At 45.4% G+C, this 22,156-nt stretch overlaps 1 protein-coding gene across 2 annotated transcripts in view; it reads left to right on the top strand.

Moving 5' to 3' along the window:
• Positions 1-11,216: 11,216 nt before the first annotated feature.
• OSBPL11 (oxysterol binding protein like 11) overlaps positions 11,217-22,156 on the top strand; it is a 41,795-nt gene continuing 30,855 nt past the window's right edge. For both annotated transcript variants that reach the window (XR_012588517.1, XM_074596146.1), the window contains exon 1: positions 11,217-11,565. Coding sequence is in view for 1 of the 2 variants with exons in the window: in XM_074596146.1 (XP_074452247.1) it covers positions 11,426-11,565 (140 nt within the window). In the remaining variant the exon portion in view is untranslated. The remainder of the gene's footprint in view (positions 11,566-22,156) is intronic.

Below are 22,156 nucleotides of genomic sequence, written 5' to 3'. Positions count from 1 at the left end.
GGGGTCCCTGCCCTGCCAGCGCCGGGGGAGAGCGGGGAGGGGGGACGCGCACTCAGTGCCCTGCAGGGGGAACGGGGAATACGGTGCCTTCTCCGGGAATTCGCGGGGATGAGGACCTGCGTGGGGACCTTCCTGCCCATCGGCGGCCCCGAGGATTTCTGCGGGGTGGGGTAAGGGATGGGAGGGGTGTAAACTTGGCCCTTAGGGGCAGTGGGAAACATCCCGAGGTCCCACCTGCCCTGCCAGCCAGACGCATCGTGGCTTAAATTCTCCCGACAGTTGAGGAGTGCACCCAGGGAAGGGTTATGAGTGCATTCGCAGGGCCAAATTCAGCTGATTAATCATGGAATATATCACAGTTCTTAATATGGGACATCAAATAAAAGTTATCTGCAAGGAAGGACGAAACGGAGCGTCGTTCCTTTTGCCCTACACGGTCTAATCATCCATAACGCCCTACAAATTACCACATTTTACCTCTCAGCCCTCCACTACACCCTGTCTCCTCTCCAAAGCAGCTTTCTCTCTCGTTTTTGAGGCAGAGAGCTGCGTTTTCTTCCTTCCCTGCTCTTGCTTGTCCTGCTTCCCCTCGTCCTGCTGTGCCCGGTCTCCCATCCCTGCTGGCGGCTGTAGGCTCAGTGGTGACCACCGTCTGCTACCCCTGTGCCAGGGGCCTGGCTCGGTGGGTTTCTGGCTCCGTGTGATGAGGACGCCTGACCCCGTGACTCACAGAGGGAAGGTGGTTGCCAGCGTTTCGGAAACCCGTGGGTGTTTCTGGAGGTGCACATATGCTCAGGTCACCTGCTGCCGGCTTCATCGGCTCAGCTATTTGGTGCGTCCTGATGGCAAGAGTGTTTGGGGACACAATAAATGAACTAGGGCAAAATCCTGCCATATAATACCTTGAGAAAATGTCCAGGACAGGTTGCTGAAAAGGAAGGTGTACCTGGGACCCTGGGCGCGTGTGGAGCCTGATGGGCAGCTCTGAGAGAAGACACATTACCCACATGCACAGTTTGAGCACAGCCAAAGCACAAGAGCCTTTCTCTGGTTCCAGGTGCATTTCCTCCAGTCTCCTGCTTGTTCACCACGATTTACTCTTTCCCTGGCTGTAGAGCTCCTCTGTGCCTCTTACCCCTCTTCTCCCTTTAACTCCTTCAACCACTGTGAAGGTATATCTACTGTGGAGGTGAGGAGAAGAGGAGGAGAGGAGGAGCCGTCATCCTCCTTGCCCTGTTCAGCCCTCAAGACTTCTCTGCTTGTTGGAAGCTCTTCTGCCCTGCTGAGTCCCCAGGCCCCAAGGGCAGGAGGACACTCTCACTGAAGCACTGGCTTCTGCAACAAATGCCTGCCACAGAAGATGTCCCTAGTCTAAGTAGTGCATAAGTATTGCAGACTGTAACGGTTTCATCTAAATGAATGTGGAAGCTTTTAATTACAAAGGGGAGCTGTATCAGTTTGGTGGCCTCTGGACTGATGGATTTATGTGCCCTCCACATTCTGGCTGCTCTGACCATTTGGTTGGTGCGCAGAAGCTGGCAGGGGATGAGCAGGCAGATGGATACGGCAGATCTTGTGAAGAGCAGAGGACGCAGCCTGGGACATTAGCTTATACATCTGTGACACTAATTGGCCGTGGAAGTAGATGACTTGTGCTGCTGCTGAACTGTCCTCTGGATTTGTGCTGTCACTGCTCTGTGGAGATGGATAGGAGAGCGTTCACGCACAAAGGACTGTTCCAGGCGGTCTGCGGGCAGTTTTACAGGGCAGGTTCGGATGCCAAGGCTGTCTCAGTGGCAGTGTGGTGTGGGGACACAGAATGGCCCTAGGAAATGGGTCCTTCTCAGATTCCAGAGCCCTGAAGCCATATAGCACACAGCAGCGGATGCTGACAACTGTTGTTTTATCAGACAAGGAGAAAGACCTGTTCTTTCCCACAAAGGCACAATGTTTGTTTTTCACATAAGCCTACGAGCTCTACCTCTCAAGTGTGAGTCATTAGTACATAACAGACATAAAAGCTCAGTCCACTTAATAGGGAGGGCAAAGACACCCCTCTCAAGGCCACCGCCACCCAAGCTCACCTGATCTGCACCTAATGGGTCATGCACATGTCAGCAGCTGGCGTTTACGCAACCGAACAGTTTTCCTCTACTTGGCAGGTGCTGCAAACAGAAAAACCTCTCTGTCAGTGCGGCAAAGCCAGGGCGGCCGGCGGGCATTTTTTTCTAAGCCGGGTGTGGCTCTTCCTATGGGGGCAAAGCCAAAAAATGTGACTGAGAAATATCAAACTTGTCAGGCAGAGCATGGGCAAGGAGGAGAGGTGGGGACGGGTGCTCTGTAGGGAGGGAGTTGAGGGGAAGGTAAAGGGCAGTATGCTCTGCCCTGTCATATAGATACAGCCGTTGCGTGCTTTGCTTCCTCGGCCACACGTTGGTGATGTTTGGGTGAACTGGGTGAGTATGGGATAGGGCCAGTCCTCTGTTCTCCTTCCCCAGGTGAGCTGGAGCTGGGCCTGGAAGGACACTCGCTGCCCAGTTCTTGCTGCCAGCTCACAGCTTTATCATGCTTCCTCTTAAAGCTACTTAGTATTTTTTTGCCCCCTCTTTCCTACGGAGAAGCTGTTTGAGACCGTTACTCCTCTCACAGCAAGAGCCTTTCTCCTCCTCCCCTATCCGATTTATGCCCATATCCACCTTATGGCTATCTGCTCTAGCACAAGCGCCGTCTATAAATGTGAATGATTCTTCTCCCCTGGTGCTTGTTCTCCCACTCTGCCCGCCTTAAACCCCAAATGTATTTACAGAGAAGAATTGGACCCCCCCCCTCGCCGTTCATTTTGCCAAGCTCAGCAAGACACGCTCTCTTATCTCCCTCTGATTACCCAGATGGAACTTCTCTGCACCTGTTCCAGCATGAATTCAGGTTTGCTGGACACTGATAACCTGAATGATGATGCCCTAAAATCTCAGCAGAATTTTACCTGGTGCCTTGTACATATTCACTTATTGTTCCCAGAAATATGTGGCTGGCTACATACAAGATTGTATTTATCTTTTTAATAACTACATCAGGCATGCTGCTCTTCCTCTTCCGTTGTTCATAGCAGATAAATTTTAATTTACACCAGAAATTTCATCAATCTCCCAGTGCACGGCCCTGCATTTTAAGCTGTTACATTTCATCCCATGTCTATAATGAGGGCGCAGCAATCATATAATTCTTCCTGTAGGATTTCCTCTCTACTGAAAAAGTCTCCCAACTTTGTCGTTAGCAAATTTCATTACCCCACTAGTCATTTCTTGCACCGAGCTATCTAATGAAATTATTCAGTAAGCCCCGTTCCTACAGTCCTATAATTTTGCTGTCGGTCCCATCAGCAGTTTTCACCCCCAATACTATTCCTTTGGCATTTTGTAGTGTTTATGTTAACCCTCATCTTCCTGAGTTTAACTAATAATTATCTAGATAATATCAAATCAAATGCCTTACCAAAGTCCAGGTTGATAGGAGTTATTAGTTTTCCTTTGTCTGCAAATGCAATTATCTTATCAAAGAAATATATTGGGTTAGTCTACATATAACACACCTAGCTTGCACTTTAACCTGGTTTCTGCATCTCTCCATGTCTGTTGTTACTCATGGCTAACATTTGCTCTAAAAGGCCTACAGATTTTGGGCTAAAATGCCTGCAGATTTCAGTGATGGAGGTTATTTGCTCTTCAGAAGTGAAGGGTAAAGAGCTCTTGAGTTTTGTGGTGATGTTGCACGTGGTAATTTCCATATCCCTGCCCTTTAGCCCATTAGACTCTGCTGCCTCTGCTCCCTGGGGTTACACGAGCTTCCTCGTGGAAATTGAAGCAACATATTCTTACAGCTCTTAGCTGTCTTCCCTGCTGTTATTGTTGGTGATCCTCTCCTTTGTTTTCTTTGTAGTCATGCAGCTAAAACCCTTCTGTTCTTGTTTTCCTTCCCTCTGCAGGTCTGATTTGTTTTGATTTTGAGCTGTAGCTTTAATTTTGTGTGTTTGAATGATAGTTTTCTCTGCAAATCACTTCCTTCTCCTTTTTTCACTAGGCTTTCTGCGTATTCCTAAGATGTCCTGTACTGTCTGCATCACAGTTTGCATCCTGTGTGGGCATATGGAGCAACGGGTAATAGTCTGCCTTAGTCTGATCTCTTTGGAGAGAAATAATGTTCAGGGAGCCTCTTCTGTCTTGTGACTTCTTGAAAGCAAAGCAGGATATGAATTTCTCCCTCCCTGGAGTGGTGACCAGACAGCATGGCTCCTCGGCATCTCTAGGAATGCAGGCTTCAGAGTTGAGGGAAAGAGGAGCTGAAAATTGCTCTTTTTTGTTGCTGAACTTCATGGGCCGCTGTCAGCAGGACTCAAGAGCAAACCTTGAGCTTTCTCACCTGCGGAGCCATGGGTCGCACTAAGGCTGGGGTAGGTCTGGAGTTTAGAACAAGGGTTTCCACGCTCAGCCTGGGTGTGCGAGAGGAGCCTGTCTGCAGTGAGCATCCTCAGAAGCCTCCCCTGGCTGAGGTCTGCAAACCATTCATAACCTACCGCTTCAGCTCTGCCCACACTGACCCTCTGCACCACCCCGGACCCTCACCTTACCCTGGGCAGCCTGGTGGACGCCATTAGCATCAAAATTACTCCTATATCACGGGCGTCTCTCTTTGCCACTGGAAAATTTTTGTGCATAAGCTTTCCCTGAATTACATTCTAAATGGAAGATTTGCATGCTTTTAAATGCGTATATATAAACACTAAATTATTGTATGCTTAATTGCTTTTAATTATAGGTAGTAAATAATAACCATTTATCCAGAGGCAGCATGTAATATCTCAAAGCAGTTCTTCCAGGTACAAATAAATAATGTCCGTTTATGTCCCTAAGAGCTGACAGTCCAAATTACTCACAGCTTTACAGCTTCCACACGGACTTCTTGCAGTCTGCTTTTACCGACTCGTGGGATCTAGAAAACAAATCAACAGTGAAGTTTTTACTCCACTTGTTTTATTTGCTTGGGTTCTCTGCTGCAACTTCTGATGGGATTATATAGGAAGAACAACTTTTTTTTCACATTTCCATTAGTTTTCCAAAATGGTACTTAGCAGAAAATGAGACTGGATTTTATCCTTATAGAAATCTACATAATTCCCAGTAATTTAAGGAATTCAAGCAGAACAGACTAAGAGGCCAATTGTAAATCATCTGTACTCTTTAGGGCTTTCTGTAATCCAATGGAGAAGGTTTTCAGGAGAAGCAACAGGACCATAGCAGAACTGAAAAATGCATTTGCCAGAAGAAAAACAGTTCTGATAACTTAGAGTTAATTTTTTATAAAATAGATGTCAAACCCCAGGCAACAGACCTACAGAGACTTTCCAGAATCCAAATATACCGACTCTGTAGGCAGCACAGGCTGCAACGAGAAGGAAGGGTGTCATTTGGAAATTATGAAGTGGATGCAGAACTGCTTGGAGTGTGCAGAAACAAGTAGGAGATCTGGTAATGGGAGTAACTCAGTATCAGTATCCCACAAGCAGAGCTTAGATAGAAACACAGCAGTCAAATTATGAAGGACAGGTTTGCCTACAAAAATTACCAAGTGCTTTGGCTTGGTTTCCAAACTGATCTTGTTGTCATGATACACCTGGAAATGGCATTTGACTGAGATAACAAGCAGCTAAACATGATAATGGGGATCTACAGCAGATGGAGAGATACTCAGGTTGCCATAGAAACTGTGCAGGAAAAGTGTGTAGGAGTAAAGCACGGCACAGAAAAGCTTCTAGGAGAAGGGGCCAGTGACTGAAGAACTAAATTCACTCAGCAGCTGTTAAGGTTAGTTGAGGCATTAAGAAAAACATATTAACTTTTCAGGAAATTGAGACTCATGGAGGAAAGGAGTTCTAATGGTGAGCTGCAGAACAGTTGAAGGCAGCAATGCCATCTTGTGCCATAGGGTAGGGCAGAAAAAATCTTTAGAGAAAGGCTGGAGATGGCCATGAGTTGGATGAAAAAGCTGGGAAGCTCCTCAACCACAACCACAACCACAGCGCATGCTCCCTTTGTGTCTGCCTAGCACACAGCGGACCCAGGCTGGTGGTAAGGGGATGACCTCTCCTTGGCCTCCTCTTCCCTCCCTGCAGCAGGTCCATACGTGCTCGGGAGGTGACCCAGCCCTGCTCGTTCCGTACCTGCTCAATTTCCCCATGCGGACAACCACTGTGGGGCGGTCCCACAGTGCTACAGGGCTGAGTCCTCTGACTGATGGACTCATATGTGGCTACACTTATTGAAGAAGTCAGGCCTTAAGCACACAAATGTGTGTTTTTGAATTCCCCACACAAAGGGCTTGAGTAGGGGGCTATCTATCTGGGGGAAATTTGTTTCACTCTCTGTTGGGAAGAGTAACACAGTGCAAAAGAACCCCTTGAGCTCAGGGAGTGGAGTCACCCGGGGGCTGTTGAGGCAAGGCAGAAGGTAAGCCTTCCCATGGTGCAGAAGGACCAGACGGAGGTGATGGGCTCCAGCCATCGCCCTTTGTGCTAGAGCAGCTTGTGCTCTGCCACAGTAGGTGGTGAGGCAGTACCCTGAGCTCTCTGCCTGTGTTGGAGAGCTGGAGAGAGAAGGACATCCCTGTGTGACTTGAGCAAGCAGAAGGTTGGCACTTGGAGAAGACCCAGGACACACATCCAGCTGTCAGCAGCAGCAGCTCCAGCAGGCTCCCAGATTAAAACCACGCGTGCTGGGCAGCTGTGCAAGGGCAGGCAAAGGGATTTAGATGAAGTGCTCATTGGTGCTGTGGCTACGGAAATGTCTCAAACATTGGTCACAGCACGGTTATCTCCTGCTGCTGCTGGTGAGCTGCCTCTCTAGGACAAGCTGTAGTCTGTGCAGGGAGTTGGAAGTCCTTGCCAAGGGTAAGTCCTTTAACTGTTCCCAGGTGAGCACACGTTCCCAACATGAGCGTGCGGATCACAATGTGCTGGTGTGGAGAGGGATGGGGCTGCTGTGGTCTTTGTTCTCATGGGATGACTGCAGAGCATTATCGCTTCTGCTACTTTTGCAGTCCCATGGCTGCATGATGAGGACAACAGCTCCAGGCTGTGGCAAGCCTCTCTCCACGCAGAAGCATTAAAGAAAAATGGCTGTACACAGGCAGCAACTCCAAAGAAGCTGCTCTGGAGGCAGATGTAAGGTCATAGAATCATAGACTCCTAGAATGGTTTAGGTTGGAAGGGACCTTAAAATCATCTAGCTCCAACTCCTGCCCTGGGCAGGGACACCTCCCACTAGACCAGGTTGCTCAAAGCCCCATCCAGCCTGGCCTTGAACATTTCCAGGGATGGGACAGTCACAGCTTCTCTGGGCAACCTGTGCCAGTGCCTCACCACCCTCATAGTGAAGAATTTCTTCCTGATATCTCATCGAAATCTCCCCTCTTCCAGTTCGCAGCCATTACTCCTCAGTCACGTTCTTCACTGAACTCCCAGGGCATGGTCCTTTCCTCAGAGGGTGCCTCACAGTGGGGAAGATACTGGGATTACACTCCCGGCTTCCAGCCAGACCAAACCTTTGCTCCTGCCCCGATTTACATTTCCACGTCTGCATCATGTTGGGATGATGTAATGCTGGAGCCCGGAGCATGACTGGATGCGAAGTCATACTGAGTGCAACTGGAAATGGTGCCAAATGTGAGTGTGAGGGACACAAATGGGTTGTGGACGGGGAGGGAAACTTTGTAGGCAATGTGAGCTGCTGCCACCTGTGAGTCTGGTGCTTTCAGCTGGACCTGCATTACAGCAGAATATGACACACAGGGATTAACAAAGAAGAACAAGGAAATTAGGAGATGACTGACAGTGGCTGAAAAGACCAAATGAAAAAAGGTTTTTGACTCATTAAGACTACAGAAGGAATGATGAATAACCACAAAAGCAAGCACCAGAGATCCTGCCTGTCAAACAGAGCAGTGTTTCATACTTATGTTAAGTTACATCAAAGCCACAGACTCAGTGACTCAGTGATACCTGTAAAGCTCCAAAATCAAGATGTTCTGTCAAATGATCACTACAGTGATCTGGAGGCTGAAATAACTTGTATTACATTTACCTGACCTTTCTAGCCATTTTTGCCTATGGTCAGGAGAATATAGTCGTGCGCTCAGTATGTTGCAGGAAAAAGGCTGTTCTTTTAATCGAATTTCCTTTCTTGCTCTTGTGTCACAGCGTTTAGAGTTTTAGCAGGCAGGTATCTTTTATTCTTAGTAAGAATTGGAAGTTCTTTCGTGTCATTATGTAAAAGAGCCCAGAAAACACTATATGTTTCCCAGACTATTAATAAACTCCAAGTATCCGTTGCCTTGAGAAATAATCTAACCCTAAGAACCATTGATTGTACAATTAAAAAATGCAGATGCGAAGCACTATTAGCAACGTTATTTTTCTGGCCATTTTCTCATTACCCAGCGGCTTTCCCAGTTCAGCAATGATTATGAAAAATGGCACTCCTCGTGCGATAAAGGCAGGCTGCAATTCTCTCTCTCCTTTCCCAGGTTTGATGTCGTTCCTCCACATGCCTGTAGAGGATGCAGTTCCCTCAGCAGACAGGAGCACTAAATGCTTATCTTCTGTGGACCAGCTGCCAGAGGAGGGCACAGGTTTAAAACTATGTTAAACTTGGGTCTCAAACAAAGATGCTTTTTAGGTCAGGAAAAAAAACCAACCAAACAACCCTGACTCAACTGACGAGTGGTAGAAAACTTGTATCATCATTTCTATTTCTAAATGTTTTTTTTTTTTTTTTTTTTTTAAGCTCCTAGGTGATGAAAAATATGCTGGATTTTAGAGATTTACTCTTTGAACAGCAATAGATCTCACTGCTCTGAAGAAATTATATTGCTCTGAAGAGATGCTAAGCGTGTATAGCCAGATTATAAGCTTTGGAAGAAATCAGCAAGAGTAGTACATGATTTTGATCAGATCTTGGACAGTTTCCTAAAATTAACAGAATGATAAATAATGGCAAATTTGGCAAATTTGCTTTAACGTGAGTTATAATAAAATACAATCCACTTCAGCTTGTAGCCATAATTGGGCCTACAAGGATTTGATCTGACAAATGTCGATAAATGTATGTCATCCTTTTCACACTTTCCTCCTCCAGATCTGTGGCTGTCCAGATCTGTTCCTGAGTTCTTCCTCCAGACCTAGAAATCACAGCCCGTGGCAAGGCTCGGGCAGGGCACTCCTGTGGGACCTCAATGCTCTCCCTCTGCCGCACTTGCAAGGGTGGGATTTTGGTCATTTTGAGACACTTAATTATAACCGTGAGACTGAGAGGAGTGAACCTGAACATAAGTGATAATTAGTAGCAATGGTAAACTAAAGAGAAAAGGCAGCTTGAACTGTAAATCCTTAGCAAATGTGGTTAAGCTATTAGCCTTTCTTTCCTATTAAGCACTTTGTCAATGCCATCTTACGACAGCCTCTGGTACTGCGAGTGCAACACCTCTTTGTAAGAGAAAAAAGCAAATGCATGGGGGAAGCAAATCTGAATTTACCGCCCTGTGCTCAGGGACCAGATGCTGAGGGGCTGCAGAACCATGCACAAAGGATCGCTGCCCTGTCTTCGGTATTGGAGAAGTTTGAGGTAGAGAAACATCCTACCGACCACCTGTGATCTCCTTGAGAGGTCTAGCACTGGTGAAGCTATGTCTCTGTTAGGACCGGTTGTCTTCAAGCAGGGGGTAAATAAAACACAAAAGTGGAATTCTTGCCTGAGTTGCTTTTGCTTCAAATTTTCCCAGGAAAATTTCAGTGGAAAATTTCAGTGGTGTTGGCTTGCATCACGATACCATGCAATTATATTATGTTTTCAATTAAAATGTCAAGTGATCAGTGGAGGATGAACTAATATGTTTGGAGGGCAAGAGGAGTGCAGTCCTGGCCAAAATTTTCTTCGATGGACGATGTGACTCTGCTGATCTCTTTGCCTGTGGTTCCACAGGAAAAAAATGCAGCTGAAAAAGCCCTTTTTTTCCCCTGCGGTGACAAGCGTGCTTCTAAAAAGGCAGAAGTGGGGAATTTTATGCCTGTGCAGTGGCAATATATTATGTCTCTGTCAGAGAGATTATAGGTGTAGGTGTAGGCAGTCCTTGCCTGGGGTCTGTTAGCTGAGATTACGTGTGTATGCACTTGGCAGGGAGGGATGGATACGGGCTAATTTAGAGCCAGATTAAAGCTTATAAATATATTTTAAAGACATGATGCTATCTTCATCTGATGGCCAAAGGCAAAGATATTTTGAATGCCACTGGAAAGTGGAAACATGCTGGTAAGAGATGGGAAAGCCAGGGCAGCCTTCATGGGGTTCGCAGCTGCTACCTGGGGGGATGCTGTGGGTAAATAAACTGTTTATCTGAAATATGTTCTCCTTTATGTTTTTGCTATGTAGATTCTTACATAGGGCATTTTTAGCATCTTTTGTATAATGGTTGTTCACAATATTGTAGGTGTATAATAAAAGAGCTGGAGAGAGGAGGAGAGAGTTTGGTTAAGACGGGATGTGGAGTAGAACCCTGACCTCGCTAATGATGCCCGTCTATGATTCTACCCTACTCTTCTACAGGTGCTGACTGATTAAGGCCAGAACTAGGATCCTCTGCCCCTCATTTTAAGAAATAAGGCAGCTGCAGTCAATTAAGTTGTCCAACTTTGGTTGTCCAAAAGCCAGGCCTGGCCTGAAAGATGACACACAACTGACCCCACCTCCCCTGGTCAGCTCTGCTGCTGTTCTCTGAAGGAAAAAAAACCTGCTTAGCTGTTGCTCATATGCAGTAATCGGAGGAAAAATTGGAAGAAAAATGTATTTCCTCTTGAGGCCTGGTGAATTTGCTCCTGTTTTATGGGTTTCTATGAACACTCAAGACCCCAAGCAAGGGCTTTCATGCCCCTGCTCGCAACAACACAGCTTGGATCCCTCGCTCTTCTTATTCCTCTCTTTTTTTTTTTTTTTTTTTTTGCGGGGGGAGAACGCTTGTAGCCAGGAGTTTAAAATGATTTTAAAGGGTCGCTGTGGCCTTAAGCACGGCAGTAGCGGGGAGCGGCCTAGCCCGGGCACTGCTGCCCGCACTAAAGATGGCGGCAGCGCTGACCCGGAAGGGGAGGCCGGGCCGGGCGGGGTGAGGGAGCGGGAGGGCGGGTTTCCCCAGCCCGCCGCGGCCGTGTGGGGAGCCCAGCCCAGCTCAGCGGGGCACGGGGGGTTGCCGGCAGCCGCCGCCATCGCAACCCGCATGGGGCGGGCGCGGACGGGCCCCGGCGCGGCCTGAGTGGGGGGGCGGCGGCGGCGGGGCCCCCTCCCCTGGGCCGGGGGCGCCCCTGAGGGGGGCGGGCAGGCGCGGCGCCATGCAGTGCGCCGACCCCGCGGCGGCCATGAAGGGGCCGGAGGGCGAGGGCAAGCCGGAGCAGCAGCCACCGCCACCGGCGACGGGACACAGCGGCGGCAAGAGCGGCGTCGGCCGCGGCACCAAGGGCTGGCAGTACAGGTGGGCGCGGCGGGCCGGGCCGGCAGGCTGAGGGGAGGGGGGGGCTGCGGGCCCGGGGCTGCTTAATGCCGGCCGTTGGCTTTCCCCTGGCAGTGCCCTTTCGGCGGGGCGGGCCGTCAGCCGGCTCCCCTGATGTTTTTGTGCCCGTGTACCGGCACAGAGCCCGGCGCCGCCTCGCCGGGGCGGGGTGTGTGTGTGTGTGTGCGTTGTGTGTCTTCCCTCCCTCCTTTCGGGTCTTCGTGTTTCCCTTGCAGACCGTGGAGACCGGCTTAAAGTTGCTGCTGGAGGCGCTGCCGTCGCTTTCCAGCCTTTCCGAAAAGCCAAACTTTGTGGCGAGTTTTAGCTCGGTGCGTCTTCTTTGTGAACTTAATGGCAGCCTGCTTATTTTGTTGATGCTGATAGCAAAACTCTGAGTGTGCCCGGAGTTTCTGTCTTATCTGGCTTATTTTAAGAATGGCTGCGCTTAACATAAATCGGGGTGATTACTCAGGTACAGCAAATACAGCAGAAGAGAGCGGAGAAAGTGGGAGAAGCTGCGCACACGGCACTAGTTTGAAATGGATTCAAACTAAAATGCTTCCTTAGAATGCCCTGCCTGTGTGTTTGAGGGGATTTGGGGGCTTTCATGTGCTTTTTTTTTTTTTTTTTTTTTTGTCTGATGTGCTTTCTGGTTGAAAGAATTTCCACTCGCGCGCTGGCAGTGGGCATCGCTTGAGAGGTTCCTGAATCTCTGCTTTTAGGTCTCTCATCCTTGACTGGAGTTCTGCCATGTTGCTGTTGAAAATACCGCTGTTATGTGGCGTTTGCACGCGTCTCCCTCAAATGGGTTTGGAGGTTTTCATGTACTTTTTTGTGATGTGCTTTCTGGTTGAAAGAGTTTCCACTCTCACACTGACAGTGGGCTCTCCAAGGCATCGCTCGAGAGATTTCCGGATCTCTGCTTTTAGGTCTCTCATCCTTGACTGGAGTTCTGCCATGTTGCTGTTGAAGATACCACTGTTATGTGAAGTTTGCACACTTCTCCCCCAAATGGAGAATCTCCAAAGCTGTCATCTGCTAGCCCAGATGGACTGGCTTTCTGTTTCCCTGCGTGCGGAGACAGGAAAAATGGAGTGTGGTACATGTGTGTGTGCTGTGCGGGACGGAGGGCCGTTGGATGGCAGAGGCAGAGGAGCACCCAGGCCCAGGCAGTGCCCGCACTGAGCGCCTGAGGATTTTAATAGCTCAGTCATCGCTGAGAATCTGGGTCACGAGTCATTTACCTTTCTGGTGACTAGTACCAGAAAGAAAAGTGGTGATTTTAGGGCTAATATTTCAGGCTGTTAAATAGGCAAGCTTCTTGTCTGACTTGGCTATTGGCTGTCTTGTCCATTGTTTCCAGTTACTTCTAAATTTTAAAAAAAACTCTGGATTCAGATATAAGTGTGAATTTTCTTATGAAAAGTCTTATTACTGTGACCAAGCATTTACTGTCCATGTATTTCACACATGAAACGCAAAAGTTGGTTTATGCGATCAAAATGGAAGTATTTTCTATTTTTATGTGGAATTGGAGGCAGCAGAAGGGATGAAATATTTGATTTGCCTGAACCCTTTTTTGGCATAGTGTGTTTGAGATGGTGGTCACAGGTCAGTGCTATCCAGTGAAATTCCAGTTTCTAAAATTATCCATCCAAGTGTTTTGTTTCTTCTTTCAGTGCTGTGGCTTGTCCCTGAGCGATAGGCAGTTTGGTGGCTCGGCAGCTGTGAGCACGAACTGTCCGCGTTATTCCTTGCAGCTGTCAATATCTGGTTTGATTTGCTCCAATAATCTAGTACAAATTGTTCTTTTTTTATTATTATTATTTTGTCTTTCTAGGTCATTGGGACAAGTTTAATGTACTAATTACATTATTGTGGACACTTAAGGTACCTCACTGTTAATCTCTGCTCTGTTGGGAATCAATTATTTGCCCCTGCGTTTGTCTCTATATCTAATTACCCACAAAATATCACCTTTTCCCCCCCACCTCCCTAGGAAGTTCTGGATGGGATGCTGTATCTTAGTTTTCACTTTGTGGAAAGTTTTTGCTTTCACTTCTGTTCTAAAATATACTTGACAAAAGAAAGACCCCTCTAATAATAAATCAGTGTCTAAAATATGGGGTTCAGAAACAGATTTGCTGGGAGCTTCTGGTGGAAGTTTGATCTTTAACTTTTACAGCATGGAGTGTGAGCAGTGTGTGGTGATGAAACTTGGCAGAAGTAAGGTCCTGAAGTACTCTCTCAGCATAGACTGCATCTGGTGCAGAAGTATAGCGCTCTATTTGGTGAAGCATCTTGTCAAAACAGCTGTAGCGTAGCTGTCAGACAAATAGGACAACAGGTACTTGATGCTTTAATGCTCCAAGTGTGGAATTATGACTATGGAAAAAAACAACCAACCTCCAGCACTGCTGGAACCTGAAATAATGAAATCTGAATCTCTCAAAGAGGTGGCAAGTCACACATTCTTGGGGTAGAGTGCATGTCTAGAAAATGGAAAATTAAGCAGAAAGTCTAACTTTATGTTTTTGTAGGGGAATAATAGGGAGATTTTTAAATAGCTGTGATAGAGTTAGACCAAATGTTTATCATAGTGGAGAAGAAGAGACAACTGGAGGCTGCCAGACACTTCAGATGTGGAGATACGTCTGAACCTCTCTGCAGACTTTCTGCCTGTAGCCCGTGTAGTGTGAGTTTAGGCAGGCAGTACAGCAGTGCCTCCTTTGAAACTTGTAATGGTTCAGTTTCTTCAGAGAGCAGGAAGAGACTTTTTTTTTTTTACTTAATAAAAATTAAGAGTTATGGAGAAACTGCTGTTTTAGACATCTGACAGGAAATGATCTTGTTTGCTTGTGAATACATGATCAGGGTCAGAGTGCATCTGAGCAACCAACCCTCAGCTGCATTTTGCAGGCTGGGGTCAGGAATTGTGTGAATGTTAACTTGCAATTAAGTAGATAAAGAGAGCCTGAGAGGCTGTGCTGCACGCTAAACTCTTTATCCCTATTTTAATTTAGAGAAATAATTACCATAGGGTGAGATTTCTGAATAACTTCAAGTTTTTAAAAGATTACTTGGTAAAGTAATTTAAGATTATAATGTTTTCTAAACAACTTCTTTACTTTCAGCAGTAACCAAGCTAGGAAGTAAGTGCAGTCTTGCCTATATAAAGAGTTATTTGCATTCAGCAATTCTGCTTTTACTCTTAACTGTCTTCATTTGGTTTTTGCCTTGCTCTAGGTTAAATGAGCAGAGTAGTTTCAAAGCAGTGAAAGGAGACAGCCTTGGCAGGTACTTCTGTGACATGTGAGTAGTAGTCATTCAAATAACATAAAAAATTTCATAACCAGAAAGCAGAGTCAGTGTCTATGAGCTTAATAGAGAGCTGGTCAGAATATGTGCCAGATAAGTCTAACAAGTCCTTTCAGCCTGGCTTGAGTGGCTTTCAGATAACTTTGGGCAAAATTACTTGCAATAACTGGTTCTCATTTATCTAGAAAATTGAAAGTTCAAAGTGCTGTGGTTGACTAGAGAAACAAGATTGTCTTTCCCAGTTGGAGGCGTGCTAATGTGCCATCCTCTTATGTTTTTCTTAGTGGTTCTGCTCTCAAATACATAAATCAATTCAGCTGCTATTAAAAGGATTCCCAGCATTTCTTCCCTTGCCGGTAGAAGTAAATGTAAAATGTTAATGAATTTCCCAAATGATTGCTGATTTTTAAGCTTATAAGTTATATTTCAAAACCTATGTCCTTTTTGGTTCTGTGTGTATTTTGGTAGGTATTTGCCTTTGTCCCTTATTTCTGAAATAGTTTTAGCATCAGCTCACAATGGCTTTAGCCATGTATATTTTTAAAATGGTACAGATTATGTCTTTTGCTCCTTTTTTTAAGGAAGCAAGTTAACTGTTAGCTGTTCGTTAAAGTTTACTTAAGTGCTGCAGGGTTATTCACAGTTGTGAGTTAGTATAGAAAGACATTTGGATGAAAGTAGCTTCTAAGGAAAGGAGTCAACTTGCTAGACTAAAATTACTTTTTAAATTTTTTTTTTTCTTGCTAGGGGGTGACAATGGCAGGTAAGGGGGTTTATGCTGGATGGCTTGTGCTTGTCATCAGTTATCAATTTAAGGCAGATTCTCTTGCAGAATTACTCTATGTGGCTTTGGGCTAGAGTGAGAGGCTTTTAGCAAAGAGAGTAACATTGTAATTTTTTTGGTATGGAAGACAAAAGGATAACAAGTTTAAAGCAACTGAAATGGTTGCCAGTCTTCTTTTAAGGGCTTTTTTCATTTTGCAGTTGACATTGTGTAAGCATTCTTCATAAATAGTAAAAAAAGGGAGTGAACAATTACTGACCTTAATTCAGTCTTCTGTGTTTGAGCAAGTCAGTGTGCAACAACATAACCGAAGAACTCATAGGTGAAACACATGAATATATTTTAATTCTGCATTTGGACATGATCATGAACTCTTCTTCATAAAGTGATCCCATAGCAAATGTGTTTTAAAGGAAATGCTTATTTCTGAGTTTGATCCCAGTTAACTTGGAGGGTGACCAACAACTCATTGCACTTCAAACACGTGGAAGCAACACGTGTGGGACTGAGCTAGGCTGGGGGAGTGTTTATGATTTTTATTCATGCTATCTTGCAAAAAGGATCTAATTAGTAGTAACAAAGGGAAGTGTCTGGAAACTGATACAATCTTCCTGAGTAGATGTTTATAAGAATCTTTTCTTTTGAGGTCATTGATGTCAGTCTTGGTTGCAAGAAAATGTATAGAGTCTTTCTAGTTTCTATGCATTTCTAGTGACATTCCAAAAATGTTTGATCTTGGGATGATAAATTTCATTTGTTTGGCCTTTAAAGCTGAAACCAGCTTGGTAGAAACAGATACAGGAGTTGTGGCGTAACAACACTTCATGTTGCAAACCTCTCCCTTGCCGGTCCTCCTTTCTTGTCTCTGAACTTAACATTTCTCATCGTAGTATTAATGTAAGCATCAAATTCTTGCTTAGGCTGCAGCAGAGCGTGTTAGCTGACCTAATTAACTCTGGACTCCTGAGAGCTGGCCAGAATTTAAGTTAAAGTCCCTAGCACTTGATAAGTAGAAGAAACTTCCCAAACCTTCACGTAACTGTTAGTGTCATCCTAGGACAGTTCTCTCCAACGCTGGTACTCCTTGTACTTCCTTTTTATTACCCATTTCCCTTGTCCTGGGTTTTCTCTCTGCACTGCTTAAAAGAAAATTCTTTGGGATCCTACGTGGAATTTTTCTGTGTTCCAAGTAATGGATGCCCCTTCTTTACGTGGAACCTCAAAGACAGAGAGAGGCTGTAATTTTGTGGTCTTACCTGAGAGGTCTGGCAAGGGCTGCTCCTGCTTCGACTTTCCCCTGCTCTTACAGGCCACCCCACTTCCTCAGTTTCCTGGTGGCATGAGAACCCGGTGGCATTGTGACATCAAGCTGCTGACCACCTGTGGGGATGGGGTTTCTGCTGCTCCTGCTGATACACTTCTGCTGACAGCTTTTGGGTTGGCTGATGGCGCTGATATCAAGCTTGTCTCAAAGGGAGAGCTGATCATCCTTACTTCTGGTGATCTGTGGAGATACCTCACCACTGCATGGCCTCCAGAAAGCCATCGCTGCTTGCTTTCTGACTTGATGCTGGCCTTTTGAGATGAGATGCTGGAAAAAAGAGTTTCTCAAGTGGTTGCTGTGACATTCAGAATTTATTTTTGCGATTTTGTGTGTTGTATTCTTATTCATTGCTAAAAATCAGATTAGGACAGCTGTCACATTTGTTTGGTATGCTGGAGGGAAAAGACAGAAAAACCTGGTGCCTGAATTTCTTTATCCTCATTTGAGTCTTTGCTTAAAAAGTATACCATATTCATAACACTTAATTTAGAAATGTTCCACTTCACATAATTTGCTCATTAGAATAGACAAGAAGCCCATATTTAAAATGGTCAGCTGGTTGTATCCACCTCAGGATCCATTCTGTGTTATTAAAATGTTAAGGTCATCTTTTATCAAGCTGATTTTACCACTTGCTGAAGCCCTGAGCAGTTCTGAAAAGGCAGGTGAGCCATTCATGTTCACACATGTTTTTAGGACCTGGGAGAATGGGGTTGGAGCAGATGGAAGCTCAGATGTGTTGTAAATCAAGAGAAGTAAATCAGTGTGTGAGGGTAACAAGTGGGTAGAGTTGGGGAAAGAAGTTTGGGCAGTTTAAACAGGAGCTTCATGATGGTTCATGTTCTAGTAGGGAACCTGAACCCAATTCCTGAACCAGGTCAGCAAGGTCTGGGTTCCCTTCTGCAGCCCTGTGTCCCTCTCTCCATTCCTGGAGCATCCCCATGTTGAATGGGCAGGCTGTAAAACTTGCTGGGGCAGGAGCGACAAATGTGGGAGTTGGTTCTGGCATACTTGTGTTAATACTGAGATATTAATTTGGAGTTCAAATTAAGCTAAACTGAAGAACCACAAACTTTTGAATAGCTTCTAAGTATCAAATAATTTGTGCTTTCCATGGAATAGATTTCTGCAGGAGTTAATGGCCATTATAAATCTCTATCCTTCTCTTAAGTGCAAAGGGTGTTTTTCAACTTCACCTTTTCTAATGTAATTATGTAGCAGCAAGTTAATTAAAATTGCCTACAACATTAACATCCTGCTCTGCCACACACGCTCTCCCCCCAGAGAGAAGAAAAACAAACTGCATGTGGCTCACCTAATCGTGTTGCTTAACACAGAAGCAGAAACTGCCAGCTGCTGCTGTTAGGTTATCCTAGGTGCGTTCTTGCACTGTATTCATCGTACCATGAAAATTAAGCCACGTGTGCAAGGACCCCTGTTTAATTAAGGACGTTGCCTTGACATGCACTGTGATCACCTGCCAGTGCTGATGAATTCTTCTTGCAGGGGATCACTGCCTGCTTGTAATGCTGCCAGACAACTTTCTTTTTAGGGTGCTTGCAAAGCTTGTACCATTTCAGATGTTCTGTATTCTGTGTCTGATGCTGAAATGAGAGGGGAGGGCAGGGTGGAGTGTGGTAGGAGAAATGCTGTTTCTTCGTGTGTTCAGCTGACAATCTTAGATTTAACAACCTGCTTTGGAGCAGGAATGTCAGTGTTAGAGGGAAGGCTTTTTGCTACAGGTATGCTTTTTTCTTTTTCTTCTAGGTGTAAATTCCTGAGTTTTTGATGAAGCTGGAAATCTTGAAAATCTTGATTAATGTTTAAGCATTGTTAAATAAGTTTCCTGAAGAGGCCAGTTTGCGTTGGGAAGCTGATTTCATTCATTGCAGTGGCGATGTAACAGAAAGCATGAGGTCTGCTGCGCAGAACTGCGGGATGCTATATTAAGGAGCTGGCTTCTGACCCTGGCTCTGACTTCCTCTGTGGCAATAGTCATATTGTTTAAACTAGTTTTCCCCTGTAATCACTAACTGTATGTTCCTCTTTCTTTCTCTCAGTTGGCTCTGATCTTTTGCAGGGTCACAGCTGCAGCTGAAATTAGCAGAAGCTGTGATTTGAATCTCTAAGTAAAATGGGGCCACAACTATCTCAAAGTTAGAGAGGCTGCAAATTCATTGTGCCTCAGTTCTCTGTAAGTCAAATGGAATGATAATGTGGCATCCTTGTATTGTTTGGTACATGGCTCCATAAATGTCAATAACAAGCACAAGAGATGAAAAACATAAAGAAACTCTTTATTAGCACATGGGTGCCACATGAATAATACCTGATGCTCATTGCATGATGAAGAGGAGCACTTTTGAATAATTCCTTATCTGGGAATCACTGTCCACTTAAAGCACTGAACAAGAAACTAGTCCTACTCTTCTTACGTATTGGCATAATCATAGCTGGTTAAGTTAATACATGTGCTTTCTTAATTAAAGTTTAAACCTTCTGGTACCTTCAATGCCTCAATTTTAATGTAAGAATATTTTTGTTCAATTTCTCTATATCCAGGAATTATAGAGTAATTTGGGACCTCTGGGAAATCTCTAGTCTAGCCTCTTGCTCAAAGCAGGGCCAGCTTTGAAGTTAGAAGAGGTCGTTCAGGGTTGCTGCTTGAGTTCTGGGTGTCTCCAAGGATGAAGATGCCACAGCCTATCTGGGTTCCTGGCCCAGAGTTTACCCCACCCTCATTTTGAAGAATTTTTCCTGGTGTCAAACAAGGAAATTTTTTTTTGCTACAACTTGAGACCATTGCTCTGCTGCTCTACATCTCTGAAAGGAGTCTGACTCCATCTTCCCCGTATGTATGGGGGACAGTGGTGAGATTCCCATTAAGCCTTCCCTGCTTCTGAAGGAGGCTGAATAGACCCAGGTCACTCAGCCTTTTCTTGTCTGGCACAACGTACCTTGCTTGCACTGATCCATGGGTTAGTCCAACCCAGGCACAAGGCATTGCATTGCTTTTGTCAAAGTTCAGGTGGTCTTGCTCAGCCCATTCCTCTGGACAGTTGGGATCCCCTGGAAAGGCTAGGATCTGCTGCTTTCTGAGGTGTTGAAGGTAGCGGATAGTCCAAAATTGCAAGGATGCTCACCCATAAGTGTGTTTGTCTTGCTTACTTGCCAGTACCGTTTGCTGAGCAGAGTAGCTTTAATTTGACTGCTTGAGCTTTCTGAAACTAGACTTCAGGGGAAAGTTTTGGGTTTTGATAACAATATGTGAAACTGCATTACGGTGTGCCAGTGTAAGCTGATAATGTAAATGGTAGCAAAGCTGCAGGCAGCAATCATTCTCCAGAGGTATCCAGTGTAGAGTTCAGATCTTTTGAGGTGCCTGTTTTTTGTGTGCTCCATCTCTAAAATGTTGTTGGCTAAATCTACAGCTATTTTTCCAGTGATAGCTTGAGTTGTAGTTATCATTGCAGAAAAACCTGCAGGATTGGCTACTGACTCTTGGGTCAAGCTTCAGTTGTGTTATGCTGATGCAAATCCACAAATAAATTGTATGTCAGTGGAGTTCTTGCTGACTTGAGGCGTTCATGTATGTGCAAGAGAAATTGCTTAGCTGAAACTCGCTGCAGTGTTTTTCCAGATGTACTTTGAGAGCGAAAGAGCTCTCTAAATGATAAAGTAGTTAAATAACCAGCTTTACAGTGGTCCAGTGAGAGCAGTGTTTTGCTACTTATTAATTAAATATTATGTCTTTCCTTTTTTTTCCTGTTGCTACCCTGCAAAAGCACTAAAATAGTTTCATTTGTGTATAACTGACCTCTGTCATTAATGCATAAAAGAGGAGAATCGGATGCAAGTTTAATTAGGATGGTTTTAAAACAAACAAACTGTAAGCCTGATTTATCGTTTCCCTGGAGCACTAGTATTGACAGAAACTTCTGGTGCAAACGGAACCGCAGTTTTGGTAGCAGGGGCTGGGAGAGCTGGGCAATGGGAGAGCCCCACACCCCTGGTGGGGAAGCCTGGGGTGCGTCACGCTGGGCTCAGGGACAGCCGACAGCTAATTTTGGCTCTGCCGCACCCTTCCTTCATGGCAACCCTCTCTTCCAACGCATGTCTGCTCTCTCAAGGGTTTACAAGAGTGCGTAATAAGAGATGTTTTTATATCTAATGAGAATGTGTGTGTTGCTAGCATGCTTGTGGCCAAGCAGTAGGTATTCTGAAGCATCCCCAGGGTCTGCTGTCAATGTTCTTGTCATGGCGTGGATCTTTTTTTTTTTTTTTTTTTTCTTGCACTTGTTGTTGGTTTCTAATCTTATAATTGAATAGTCAAAAGCACATGAGCTGAAGAGCAGGAACTTTGCTGCCACTTTACAGTTGACTGTAGGGCACTGCTGGTGAATTCCACAGCAAGGTTAGTTTGTTCTTTCTTCCCAAAGCTGTTTGGAAATGCAGAGCTAACTTACTGATGTAGATGCTCTGTAAGTAACACGGAGGCTTCTGCCTTACCTTGCTGGGTGTACTGGGGAACCCATGCTTATCAACAAGCCGTGGGACTGGAGTGTGCTTAACATGGTGGTGATTTCTTGGGAGCAAGTGATCTTTGCAGTTGCAGAAGATATGCCCAAAGTTTTTGTTGCTGACATTGGCTGGTTTTGGTTTTTTTTCCTTCTCCCTCACCCTTTCCCTCCATGTAGCAAAAAGGGGAATCAGTGTGTTGTAGATAAGCACTTTGCAGTATTCAATGAGGAAAAAGTAAGCTATTACAGACAGTGAGCCTATAGGCAGATAGAGATGAAGAAGTGAAAATGGTTACTGCATTTTTCAAACTACGTAGTCAAAACCACTCATTGGTTTGCAGTGTTACAATCCTGATTTGTTTCTTTCCTTTTCTTTGTGCCTTGCTAGCTTTTAATCTGAAGACGGTCTCTTTTACTGGGTTTTCGCATCTTGCTGTGAGCTCAGTAGAAAGGAGCCTCTTCCCTTGGTCAGGGCCTGAAGGCACTGTCATAACGGTGGTGAAGGCAGCTATGGAGGCTACCCTGCCTCCCCCCCCGCCCCCCGCTTCAGGAGTCTTCCGCAACATCTGCATGGGCTCCAGCTCCTGATCATCCTTCCTGCTGGAAGAAAATCCATGCATACTCAGT

The sequence above is a fragment of the Larus michahellis genome, chromosome 7 (genome assembly GCF_964199755.1).
Source record: "Larus michahellis chromosome 7, bLarMic1.1, whole genome shotgun sequence".
Classification (NCBI taxonomy): domain Eukaryota; kingdom Metazoa; phylum Chordata; class Aves; order Charadriiformes; family Laridae; genus Larus; species Larus michahellis.
The sequence above is the reverse complement of the archived record's forward strand: the minus strand, read 5'-3'. Positions and strand labels throughout refer to the sequence as shown.